Source organism: Cydia pomonella, chromosome 6 (assembly GCF_033807575.1).
Source record: "Cydia pomonella isolate Wapato2018A chromosome 6, ilCydPomo1, whole genome shotgun sequence".
Taxonomy (NCBI): Eukaryota; Metazoa; Arthropoda; class Insecta; order Lepidoptera; family Tortricidae; genus Cydia; species Cydia pomonella.
In genome coordinates this window covers 17,549,034-17,562,336 of record NC_084708.1, presented here as the reverse complement: position 1 = coordinate 17,562,336, position 13,303 = coordinate 17,549,034, and the positions used below count along the sequence as shown (strand labels likewise).

The 13,303-nt window shown below is 38.9% G+C and overlaps 1 protein-coding gene across 1 annotated transcript in view; it reads left to right on the top strand.

The window, feature by feature from the left end:
• The window catches only part of LOC133519150 (protein hook), a 31,625-nt gene that overhangs the window by 11,880 nt on the left and 6,442 nt on the right, over window positions 1-13,303 (top strand). Inside the window, exons 6-14 of the mRNA XM_061853106.1 lie at window positions 2,040-2,194; window positions 3,069-3,204; window positions 4,148-4,285; window positions 4,750-4,863; window positions 5,204-5,384; window positions 5,863-5,993; window positions 6,680-6,833; window positions 7,312-7,485; window positions 8,192-8,288. Coding sequence (XP_061709090.1) covers window positions 2,040-2,194; window positions 3,069-3,204; window positions 4,148-4,285; window positions 4,750-4,863; window positions 5,204-5,384; window positions 5,863-5,993; window positions 6,680-6,833; window positions 7,312-7,485; window positions 8,192-8,288 — 1,280 coding nt within the window. The remainder of the gene's footprint in view (window positions 1-2,039; window positions 2,195-3,068; window positions 3,205-4,147; window positions 4,286-4,749; window positions 4,864-5,203; window positions 5,385-5,862; window positions 5,994-6,679; window positions 6,834-7,311; window positions 7,486-8,191; window positions 8,289-13,303) is intronic.

The following is a 13,303-nucleotide window of genomic DNA, read 5'->3' as shown; positions in this document are numbered from 1 at the left end:
TGTTCGAAATAAAGATTTCAATTCTATTGAAATATGATCAGGAACGCATAATTGATGTAGAGTCCGTCCATGTTAAGTCGCCCGCTAACTTTTAAGAATCATACGAACCCGCCGCCAAAAAGCAGCTCCCATACAATCAATTTTTCGCTCTCATTTTCAAATTACACGGTTAAATTACACGAAACTTGCCATGAACATGAATTTACGTAACATATATCTATTGGTACTAAAGCAGAGACACTCTTCAGGTAGATTTTCGTACATTGACGCGCCTGATGCTATGCATGGGCGGGATAGAGGCACGCGCGTAATTATATTGGTATCCCGCCCATGATGCCGGTTGTCAATGTCACTGTGCGAGCTTGACAGGAGTATAATCATGCGCGGGCAATAGAGATAGCAACAGGCGGATATGTACGAAAATCTATCTAGAAAGCGTCTCTTCTTATTTAGCTATCGTTGCTAAAAATAGTTATTCAAGTAAAATAGACTTGTGCGTGTGAGTACTGTGCGGTTTAAGAGGAATTTCCTCCCGCGGACGCTGCGGCTGTGGAATGAGCTCCCTTCCGAGGTTTTCAGTATGGGGTTCTTCAAAAAAGGAGTGTACAGGATTTTAAAGGGTCGGCAACGTGCTTGTAACACCTCTGAAGTTGCAGGCGTCCATAGGCCGCGGTGACTGTTTACCATCAGGCGGGCCGTATGCTTGTTTGCCACCGTCGTGGTATAAAAAAAGAGCGCGTAGATGTTATGTATTTAAACTTCTTATTTCTTCGTATTACAATTTCTAGCCACGAAAACTAGAACAGTCACGGACTTAAATTGTTGAGCCATTAAGGTTTTACTTTAAATTGGACATTTCATACCGTTAGTATTGTCAAGCAAATAAGCTTGAACTTGTAAAAGTCGTTTGTAATGAGAGCGTAACTTGGATTGTATGGCGCCAAGACGTTGCAAACTAAGCGTGGTCGAAGTCTAGTTAGGATTGTTCTTCCGACAATTTGTCTCTGTCTGAGCAACGCTTGATCGCCCAGATATTTATGAGTAATGCGGTATATGAATGCAATATAGGTATTGTTTTATGCATGTGTTCTCGATAACCATTATTGTCTGCTGCTGCAGACTAAAACAGAACCATGAGTTGCGTGACAGTATGTCGTCGAGCAATACATTATATTTTCTAAACTTTCGTTAGTCAATCTGTTGACCATGTAGTTTCTAATTACTTTTATCTATTGAGCGTGGTCATTTAAATTCCTTGCTTAGTATATTCATTGTAATTTGGTGACTTTCTACATGTAATTGTATTAATTTAGTCACTGTAATTTTAAAACTCAGACTAATTGTTTCGACGAATATCATTAGCCCAAATCCACTAGATATAAAACAATTTGCAATATGCTTTTTTCTTGGATTGAAAAATAATGCAAAGCAGAGTCTTTATACATGTATAGTTTCTAGAAAAGTATATTAATTATGGTTAGGGAATGCTTCCGGGACTGAATTTATATGCGATTCCCGGGAATTCCCGGTTCCGGGACTGACTTTTTATAAACCAGCAAAGAGCACACTAATTATGGTGAAGCTAATTGGTGCGGGGAGTATTATTAGTGCGTAAATGAAATAATAGTGGGGTCGTTAAACGTTCCATAGAATCCCCATGTATATTTTACGCCCCGTGAGTACAGACTTAACTTTAATAATATTTCAATTACTGAACTTGGGATTATAATTTTCCAACAAACAAACAAAACATATTAATGACTAGCTGTTGCGGTTCATACGGTAACGGTTTGAGCAATAAATTTCGAGTGTAAACTGTTTTTTATTTATTTCACGTACGGTTGTTATGCGTGGCGGTGCGTCCTTGTAATAATATAAAGTGAGTAGAAATTACTGTAGCACTTGTGAATGATTTTAGTGATACCATCAATAATTTTACATCCAAACAAAATCGAATCAATTATAGTATTCTCTGAAAATTAGGGACTTAGGTCATAGTCCATGCGTTGACTGTTATAGTTCTAACTATTCGGTGGCAGGTAAAAATCCTCCAAGAAGAGAAGATGACGCTACTAAGCGAGGTAGCGCGACTAACCGCGACGAGGCAGGACGAGAGGCCCGACGACGATGATGCCGAGCTCGACGAGGCAGGCGCTTCACTCGGACCGGCACACGCGGGAACATTACGATACAGGTGCGTGTATTAAGGTTGCGCATCTGACCGCTGCGAGGCAGGACGAGGGGCCGGACGACGATGGACGATGACGCCGAGTTCGACGAGGCAGGCGCTTCACTCGGACCGGCACACGCGGGAACATTACGATACAGGTGCGTGTATTAAGGTTGCCCATCTGACCGCGGCGAGGCAGGACGAGGGGTCTGACGACGATGACGCCGAGCTCGACGAGGCAGGTGCTCCACTCGGACCGGCACACGCGGGAACATTACGATACAGGTGCGTGTATTAAGGTTGCACATCTGACTGCGGCGAGGCAGGACGAGGGGCCTTACGACGATGACGCCAAGCTTGATGAGGCAGGCGCTTCTTTTGGACCGGCACACGCGGCTATATTATGATACAGGTGTGTGTATTAAGGTTGCGCGTCTGACCGCGGCGAGGCAGGACGAGGGGCCTGACGATGATGACGCCGAGCTTGAAGAGGCAGGCGTTTCCCTCGGATCTGCACACGCGGGAACATTACGATAAAGATGGGTGTATCAAACTCTCACTACCCACCGTCCCCTATCGGTCAGCAAAGAGAATCAATCAGAAATTCAATTCAAAATTTTAAAGGTCAAAGTCGTCTTTAGGATGGCAAATGTAGATCCCTGGAAGGAGTTTAGACCTTGCTCAAGCTACTGCTTTCGCAGCTGTCACTATATTGCCGCAGTTCGATCCGGATACAAACATGCCGCAATGGGAAAAGTGTAAACATTAACTGTTCATTCCGCTCTCCAAGTCTACTGTTCAGTCATGCTGGACGTTTGACTGCGAGTCTGCCGTATGAGCTGAGCTTTGCTCTGTCCACAGCGCATAATATAAACGGGTCTTATTATAATTTTTACAGTAATATGCGAGCACAATTAGACGCGTTGAAGGACGAATTGGACAAAGTGGAACTACAAAGAGATGACCAGCGGGCGAGGGCTGACGCGCTCGAACGGGAGTTAGCGCTCATGAAGTTAAGGAACGAAGAGCTGCAGGTAAATACCCTAACATTTTTGACTGCAACTATACTGATATTACCAAAAGGCGATGACTGATTAGAAGAGGCCGGAATTAAATATGTATATATATATTTATTTAACATAAAGGGACATTAACAAAGGCACTTGCGGTGAGCCCCGCACTAAGCATGGCCCGTGTTGCGGGGGTCAAGGTCGTCACGAGTTACCACTATAATATATATTAAACATATTGATATTTATATATAAGGATATTTACATGAATGGAAGAGGAGTGTGGACTTGTATGTGTGTATGCTTGTTGTTAGGAAGGAAATGTTATACCGATATAAAATAGCTGTCGTAGGGTGTTATTTTTCTACATCAAAATGGATACTTGGTTTAAAAAAAAATACATAATTTAAAACCACTATCGTGTGGATAAATTATGACTATCATTTTCTTTTATAGAGAAACTAATAGATCACTTGATTAAATGTGAAATTGTTAACTATTAAGTTTTTTTTTGCTTTCATTGCACATCTCTATTTCATATTTTGAACTATTCTAAAGTTATCCGGAAGTGATCGCTCTTTAGCGAAAAACCTCCTGTTATTTACCTCTACATTTAATCTACTTTTAATTTACTGTGTTCAATATTGTATCGATATATGTAGTTATATCGGAAGTCGAGAAATGAGAAGTCACTATGACAAATTAAAAATACCACGAAAATTCCGGCCTGTGCTGATTAGCGTCATGATGCTAAGGAATGACGACTCATCCCCCTGTTGGACCAAAGTTCTTAAGGATCTTCATAATGATCTGTTGTGCGCTGCCTACATCCAACTTTCGTCGTCGAAGTCGTCGAACCATCTTGTTGGATCTGAGTCTGCATAATTTATGTTACTCTAATTCAATTTAATGATTGTTAACCGAAAGAATAACTTCTAGACATAATTGTTTATTGTATTATTTTCAGATAGCAGCATCAGAAAACGTAACGCTAAAAGATGAGGTAGATGCTTTAAGGGAGACGGCTGCGAAAGCGGCTACACTAGAAGCCACCGTGGCTTCGTATAAGAAGAGGATGGAGGAACATGTTGATTTGAGAAGACAGGTAATACTTGTTCTTTTTACTCGAATATCGCAAAGCTAAAAGGAGGGCTGGGATTTTAGTTATAATTTGTATGCACACAAATAATTTAACAGGCCCTCAACCTTAACTACCTGGCTGTCCGCGTCCGCGTCTACGTAACCATCTACGTTTCATCGGGGATAAAAACTGTTTGCTTCGCAGTTTTAAATAATTGCAACCTTTAATTTATTGTCATCTGCGAAAAATAATAGATTTTGAAAATGTGGAACTTGCGGAACTAATAAATAATCCATAAGATGGTTACAGCCAGCAGAAGGTGTAGCTAGGCGGGCGAGGTGTTCAAAATAAAGACTTTTCTTAACAATATATAGTTGCATTAAGTTCATTTTGAACACTGACTGACTATATTAATGTTTCGGGCTTCTCTGATATATTTCGAACTTCTTTGTATAATGTTAATTATGATTGTGATGTTTGTTTTATAGGTGAAACTACTCGAGCGAGCGAACACAGAGCACGTACAACGAGCGATAGAACACGAGCAGGCGGCCACGCGAGCGAATGCGTTACGCGCTAAACTAGACATTTATAAAAAACAGGTTGGTACCTTAATTCTAATGGGTGATGGACATCGATATTTTTATAGTTGACAGGGGCGGCAAACCGTGGCTTGCGAGCCACATGCGTCTTTTTGGAGGTAGGATTGCAGCTCTTCAACTGACTAAAAAAGTCACATTTTGAATTTCTAAAACTGGTGTTTTTTACTGCGATTGGCTCTTCTCAAAAGTTTGCCGACCCCTGCCTTAGATAGGTATAGGTATTCCAACGTTACGTCTTATATAAACTGTTATGCATCCGTATGTAATTTAAATTATTCGTGTTTTTAAAGTACATACATATCCTTTTATTAAACCACGTAACAAGTGTGCCTTCTTGCAGGTTATAGATTTAAATGAGAAACTAGACGCTGAAATGACGAAAGCGGACAAACTGGAGATAGAGAACAAAAAACTGTCGAGCCGAGCAGATTTCCTGCAGCGCGAGCGAGACAAACTAGCGTGCGACAGGGACGCACTGAAGGAAACGGTGGAGGACCTCACCCACTATACTATAACTGCAGGTATGGAATTATACACTTGCAGATAAGGTTCCAAAACACAAAACAAAAGCTGTCGAGTTAACTTGCCTGCAGTGCGAGCACGAAAAACTACAGGTGACCAAGATGTATTGTACCTAAACGGACCTCTACCACTACCCTATTTTTGCAGGCATGTAATAATTATTGTTCTAATATTGACCTTATACACTCACCGATGAGATCTACAATTATAAAAAGCTGTGCAATCGAGCCGCCTTCCTGCAGCCACAGAGTCCCAGCCTAGATCGTGAGGGAATGTCCAAGAAAAGAGTAGAGAAGTCTAGTTTTATGCAAAAAACGACCAAACGAACGCGCATTTGCCACTGCGTTTCTATTACTCTCACTTTCTCCGAGTTACAACTTCAGCCTTTTTATATTTCCTATTCGTACTTAAATTCAGTTACTGAAAGGATTCAGGAGCAAAACGGATGAGTTTATAAGTTAATTTGTTAATTTTCAGGGGCCAGCGAAGACAACGTATCGCAGGAGCTGATCCCGACAGAGATGAAAGATAAGCTAATCCGGCTTGAACATGAGAACAAACTGTTACGGCAGAACCAGGGTGCGCAGGCGGACCAAGGTTCTGTACAGGTAGTTCTTGTTTTGATTTAAAAACTCATTTATTCTGCGTCAGTAAAAAAAGAAAAAATGATAAGTTCAAAAGGGTTGGGGGCACAAAGAAAGACTAGTTTAAGAAATGAATCTGCGTTGAAAATCGATCGATCGATAACTGAGATTCCAAGATCGCGCTAAACACGTGTTTATCGTCAGTATTAAAAAAAGTGACCGCCATTTTAAACTTCTTATTTAATGGTCCGATTGCGTTCAACTTGATGTCGGACTGAAATACGACCCCATAATACATAGATAACAACGGTAAGTACCATACGAAAACATTCAATAGGCGTGTGAGGACCCTCAGAGCGAGCATACGCACAAGGCAATTTCTTTGCGCACAAACCGGCGTAAGTGTAGACTTGCCTCGGCCGAGGCGGCGCGCTCGGGCGAGCAAAACACGCGCGCTGCCTCATCCGAGGCACGTCCATACATTGGCCGTTTTGTACGCTAGGAAATTGCGTAGCGCGTTTGATCGCTCTGTGTGGACCCGCCTAATTGTTTAACGTATTCACGCGCAAAAAAAAAAACAGTTAAAACTGGCACCTGTACCATAGGGCAGATTGGGCAGAATACACTGATGACTTTCAAATTTTGTGGCTAAGTCTAACTCACACTAAATTGAACATGATTGCGTTCTAACAAGATGGCGTATTCCCCAGGCTTTGCTAGAAGACTACGCAGCGCGGTTAGAGAAACAACGCGCGTTACACAGAGAGCAGAACCAACGCATCATGCAGCTCGAGGCCGCCCTCGAGGCCGCGCCGGCGAAGGACCCGCGGCTCGCTACTGCCATGGAAGATAGTCAGCGGAAATGTAAGGCTCTCATAACATTGAAAACATTCGCGTTTTGAACACGCATTTATTTTGTTTAAATACCTTTATTTCCGACGTGTCGACGCAAATTCCACCCCTTAACATTATCATATGTAAATATTTATTTATCCGAGTCCTTTTCACGTCAAAAAACGCCAAAAATAACTCAGATTTGGCCTAAAGGTTTATCAGGAACAGTTCAACGCTCATGTCTGCAGACCCCGTATATACTCATCTCCTGATTGGGATCGAAACTACCTCTCTCACATCCTTACCTGTTGTCACTCAAAAATGTCACGCAAATGCATGCAAAACTTTACTAAACAAATACTTTACTACGGCACCTAACGGCGTTTTTTCAGTATGTTAGTTATACTGAAAAAACGCCAAAAATAGCGATGCAGTATAATGTAGAAGTATGCACTGCAAAAAGTTGAGTTATGCGATGATTATAATACTTGACTGCTTTTTGTTGCAGCATTACAAGTAGAAGAGTTGCAAGCCGCTCTAGCAGAAGAACGTCGGCGCGCCGCCAAACTGCAAGAGGCGCTCGCGGCGCGGGACGCCGAGCTCGTGGCCACGGAGGACAAGTACAAGCGCTGCGTCGAGAAGGCCAAGGAGGTCATCAAGTCTTTAGACCCGAGGGCCGCGGGTAAGCTCACGCTCATGTGCTAGCTGCACATTCATTATCATTTTCGATTTCATGTATATCATATTTTTCAACACAATTTGACTAAAAATATAAAAAAGGGTCCAAGCGCGAGTCGGACTCACCCGTGAAGGATTACGTATCATTTATGACGTATAAAAAAAACGACTCACTAGATCTCGTTCAAACCAATTTTCGGTGGAAGTTTGCATGGTAATGTACATAATAAAGTTACAGTTCTAAGTATGGGGAACCCCCAAAATTTATTGTTTTTTTTTTCTATTTTTGTGTGAAAATCTTAATGCGGTTCACAGAATACATCTATTTACCAAGTGTCTACAGTATAGTTCTTATAGTTTCGGAAAAAAGTGGCTGTGACATACGGACGGATAGACAGACAGACATGACGAATCCATAAGGGTTCCGTTTTTTTCCATGTGGCTACGAACCCTAAAAATTCAAGATGGTAGTCGATTTTTACGAACTTATGGAATCCTCATGGCATTAAGTACGCCTTTTGTACTATAAGGTTTTCTTTTGTGCAATAAAGATTAAATAAATAAATCCTTAAATATAAATTTGTGGCATAATTTATTTTGAATTTGACAACGATCGAATAGACCACGCAATCTTAACGCAATCTAAAATGATTGGAGTCGGCTTACTGTTGAGAACTCTGCTGTTTTATTGAAGTGTTTCTTGTTTGCAGCATTGCCGTCGCTGTCGGACATGACGTTGGGCTACGCGCGCGGCGCAGGCGCCGGCGCGGCTAGAGGCGACGCGACGCCCAACAATAACCGACACGAGTTAGTACATACCTTTATTAATTTTGAATATCATGTTAACGCGACACAGTTGTATTAGTTTCATTACGGGAGCTTGAACACATTCTTTAACCCTGTTCACAGTCTAGTTTTAGTGCTAACAAGTGTTCCATTAGTTTCTTTATAAAAGAGATAGTGATATTGTTTCGTTATTATCTGGTTAAATTACTTCTTTTGCTGTCAAATTCCCATTAATGTTTTAATATGTTGTGATTTGTTATGTTCTATATTATATCGATATATGTATATAGGAAGTCGATAAAGGAGAAGTCCCTAGGAGGAGAAAAGAAAAAAATTGAACGGAAGTAATTAAATGTGAAATTATAAACTATTAAGATGTCATTGCATATCTCTTTTTCACATTTCCAACTAGGTAATCAAAGTTATCTAGAAGAAATTATCGCTCTTTAGCGATCGATAAGATCGCCTGTTGTTTACCTCTACTTTTAATTTTCTTTAATATGTTGAGTTCTAAATTTTATTGATATGTGTATATCGATAGTCGATAAATGAGAAGTATCTAGGAGAATTAAAAAATGTCACAAGAATCACACACACATCACCCCGGCCTCTAGTTATGATTCTAATATGACAGGTTTTTACATCTCGGTACTCATTATCAGTCGCCTAGCATTGTCCCGACTCTCTAAACGAGGCAGAAGCCCGCCCGGCCATCTTATTTCACAAATAAGCGTATATTCTTATTGTGAAAACAATTGTCATCTAGCTTTTAAATTTAGAACAGAAGTTGTGTTTTTATTACTTCAGTTCTCTCACGATGTTTCCCTAAAGACATATCACAAGATGCTTCATACATACGTTTCAAGAAACTCATCGTGACAACCCGCGACCTCTAGTTTGGAAGTCGCATGCCTTTCCATCTGTAGCGCTCGCCACATGCACCCTTTAGGGTCTTTAAGGTGGTTCGATTTTCATACAAAAAACAATCGCTATTTATTAATTAATTACACAATATTATTACATAAATAGTTGCGCATCTATCTACTTTCGAATATTCATTTGCGCTAAATTAATAGAAAAACTTTGTTTCATACAGAAATCATGCAATAATCAACGTTATATTTTTATAAATTTTACTCATGTGTGTGTGACAAATGTCGTGTACAAATACATTGCGGCGTTGCCACTCCATGCATCGGCGCGACGTTGCGATGTTTGACGCGTTTTTAGCTGACTCTGTCGACACTGACACTCAGTGTGACCAGGCGTACGATAATTGTCGTACATGTACGATAATTTGGGCCCCGGTATGACGTAATGTTCCAAAGAGCATTATCGTACACTAAAGTACTATAATTTCAGCCCTTGGATGATGCCACCTTAAAAGTCAAGTAATTTGAAGCAAAATATGACACTTTCTCTCAGAAATAGGCTAAAATTAGTATCTTTTGGGTGTTCGGCTCCTTCTTGTAAATTTAAAGTTTAAAATGTCACAATTTCCTGTATACCGTTTGAGTCTATCCCAAAAATACACAAACATAAACAGATTTTTTGCGCAATTTAGACGAAAATTGTCTTTTTTTTATTATTAATTGGAAGTTTAAGCTTATTTTGCAAGACATTTTTAGGGGCTGCCTTTTTGATTGGCGTACGATATTTTTTTCAACGGTACAATAATATTGACACTCAAGTACGATAATTCTCTTCCGCTCACCTGGCAACACTGCTGAAACTTGACAGGACCTGGGGGCCTACCGCGAAAACCTAAATTCGCAAATTGCGGGGATCTTTCTCTTTTACTCTCACTAAGACGTAATTAGAGTGACAGAGAAAAATGCCCGAAATTGACGAATTTCGATTTTCCCGGTAGCCGCCCTGGTGCTTGAGGTACTTGATAGAAAGCAACGCTGCCGCATGTTCTGAATTGTGATTTTATGTGTTTTTGGATTGAAAATGATAGCAACGTCTAAATCAAGTTACAAAAATCATCGATATTCTGGTCCGCGAAAAACCAGGAAAAGTGTAACTGTAATTGGAGTCTACAAAAATGACCAATTCATAGAAAATATGACCTAGAAACTAGTTCACTTTTATAAAACTCAATTTTGCCCGAGATTGTACTTAGGCGAATACCTAAGGGAGCTAAGTGTATTGATCTTGAATAATTAGTTGGCTAATACATATATGACTCCAACATGATATGGACATTTACATCATAACTATTATACCTAGTTGGTTACTAAGTTCTGTTACTCGATTTCTTTCTTTCTTCCTAGCGTTGTCCCAGCATATTGCCACGGCTCAATGGAGCTTGGGGTCCGCTTTGACAACTAATCCCAAGATTTGGCGTAGGCACTAGTTTTTACGAAAGCCACTGCCATCTGACCTTCCAACCCAGAGGGTAAAACTAAGCCTTGTTGGGATTAGTCCAGTTTCCTCACGATGTTTTCCTTCACCGAAAAGCGACTGGTAAATATCAAATGATATCTGTTCTGAAGTTCTGTTACTCGATTTGCAACCTCTTTATTTCCGTTAAAACAAATGCTACCGAAAAAATAAAAAATGACATAATGTGGTGGATTTGTGAGCTATAATTATATACCACAAATAACGCTTATCTCGTCGTATCTATAATGAATTGGGCCTAAAAGAGAATCGTATTCCAAATTTTTGAAACGCTTGTATTACTTTTTATATTAACTAAAAGTTGCCTTAAAATTCAGCTTTTATACTAAAAACGGCTTTAAATATGTTAAATTAACAAAATATATTTTGACAGATACTTTCGCGCCCAAAACGCTCTTTGAACATTGTGTGACGTCACAGTTTATGGTTTGACACATAACTACATACACACGTAGAAGATACGAACTGTCAACTGATATTTGTCATTTGTTGTTAATCGCCTAACTGTCAACAGTGTTGATCCGAGAGTTGTGACGTCATCAGAATCTTCAATGACGTTTCGGGTTTGGTCACGTGACGTGTGCCAAAAGATATTTTAAATTCAATATTTACAAAAATATGGTCATTACAGGTCCCCTAAAAGTAGTTTAACATGTTCTTATAATCCAAAAGAATTTTTTGGGATACAATTATGCTCTAAGATTTGTAGATGGAAACAACCCTATTGCATTGCACAAATGTGGGCACCCGCCAAACATGATTTTGGGTGTGTCATACTCAGGGCTAACACAGATTCATTTGTGTGAAAAAGGTGTGAAAACCGGAAACTGGAAACCGTTCTCGAACCAATAGTGAAGCCCTTAAGTCACACCCTAATTCAAAACCAGTCATGGATCTTTGAACAGGACTCGGCTCCTGCACATAAGGCAAAAACAACTCAAGCCTGGTTTCGAAGGAACAAAATTGACTTTATTGCCCACGAAGACTGGCCGTCCTCCAGCCCGGACCTTAACCCCCTGGATTATGCCATATAGCAGGTTATTGAGGAGAAAGCCTGTGCTAAACCCCACACAAATCTTAACTCCCTCATGCGGGCCATAGTTAAGACAGTGACGGAATTAGACATGACAATCGTGCGTGCCGCTATTGATGACTGGCCTCGTCGTTTGAGGGCCTGTGTCAAAGCCAGAGGAGGCGATTTTGAATGATATTGTCATATGTAATTCCTGATTTTGTGTACTTCATTTTAATATATACTTTATTAAACTTTCGTTGGTATATTTTATTCAATTCAATTCAATTCAAATATACTTTATTCATGTAGGCCTAGCAACAAGCACTTATGAATAGTAAGACAGTATTAAATATAATTATCTTAATCTAATTATCAGAGCAATTTATTGATGTTGTAAATATTATTCCGTATATAATACTAATGAATATAATTCATAGATCAAATTTAATACTAAAAATTTCACAAAATATAGTCATATAAAAAAAATGTATAAAAAATACTAGTCTAGATTGTTTCTAGAATAAATTCTAAATGTCAAGCAAATATAATAAAAACAACAAAGGAAATACATGCATTGGAATATTCATTTCATCATCATTATTCCAATTTAATAAATAATAAATCATTTCGAATCACAATTAATCCCACGTTGCGTTATCATTCATGTAGTCTTGTGTGGTATAATAAGCTTTAGAAATAAGTTTACGCTTTACATGATTCTTAAATTTATTAATTGATAACTCAGTAATATGGTTTGGAAGTTTATTATAAAATCTCACACAATTACCCATGAATGATTTTTTAATTTTATGGAGCCGAGTGAAGGGCACGGCGAGCTTATGTTTATTTCTAGTATTAATATTATGAGTGTCACAATTTTTCTTAAAATCGGCAATATTTTTATGCACATACAGAATATTCTCATAAATGTATTGACAGTGCACTGTCATGATGTCAATTTCCTTAAATTTATCTCTCAGTGAGTCTCTATGGTTCATTTTATATATTGCTCGAATAGCCCTCTTCTGCAGAACAAAAATGGTATTTATCTCTGAAGCACCACCCCACAGTAAAATACCATATGACATAATGCTATGGAAGTAACTAAAATATACTAATCGAGCTGTTTTGACATCAGTTAACTGACGGCTTTTGCTTACTGCAAAAGCTGCAGAACTCAGTCTATTCGAAAGAGTAGCAATATTTATGTAGATAAAGATTATTGCAGTAACAGAATTTAATAACCAACTAGGTAGAAAACAATGAAATACATAAACACATAAATTGGATATGATGTGATCCGTTGAATGAAATTGACAATAAATAAAATAAATAAAAAAAATTCTATCTCTAGGCATTGTGTGAAACTTCTAGTTGTGTCAAAATATCGGGAAATCAATAATATAAACAAACATGGTAAATATCTCATTTCTTTTTATAATGGTTATAAATAGAAGGCCATCCAATTTTGTAACTCACTGTAATTTAATTAAATGTATCGTAAAAAAATTTTTTTAATTCTACTGTAAAATATTACCTACTTTTTTAAAGGCTGGGCAGTAAGGGATTGCTTTAATTTTAGAACAAAACAGCGTTTTTTTTTTTTAATAAATAC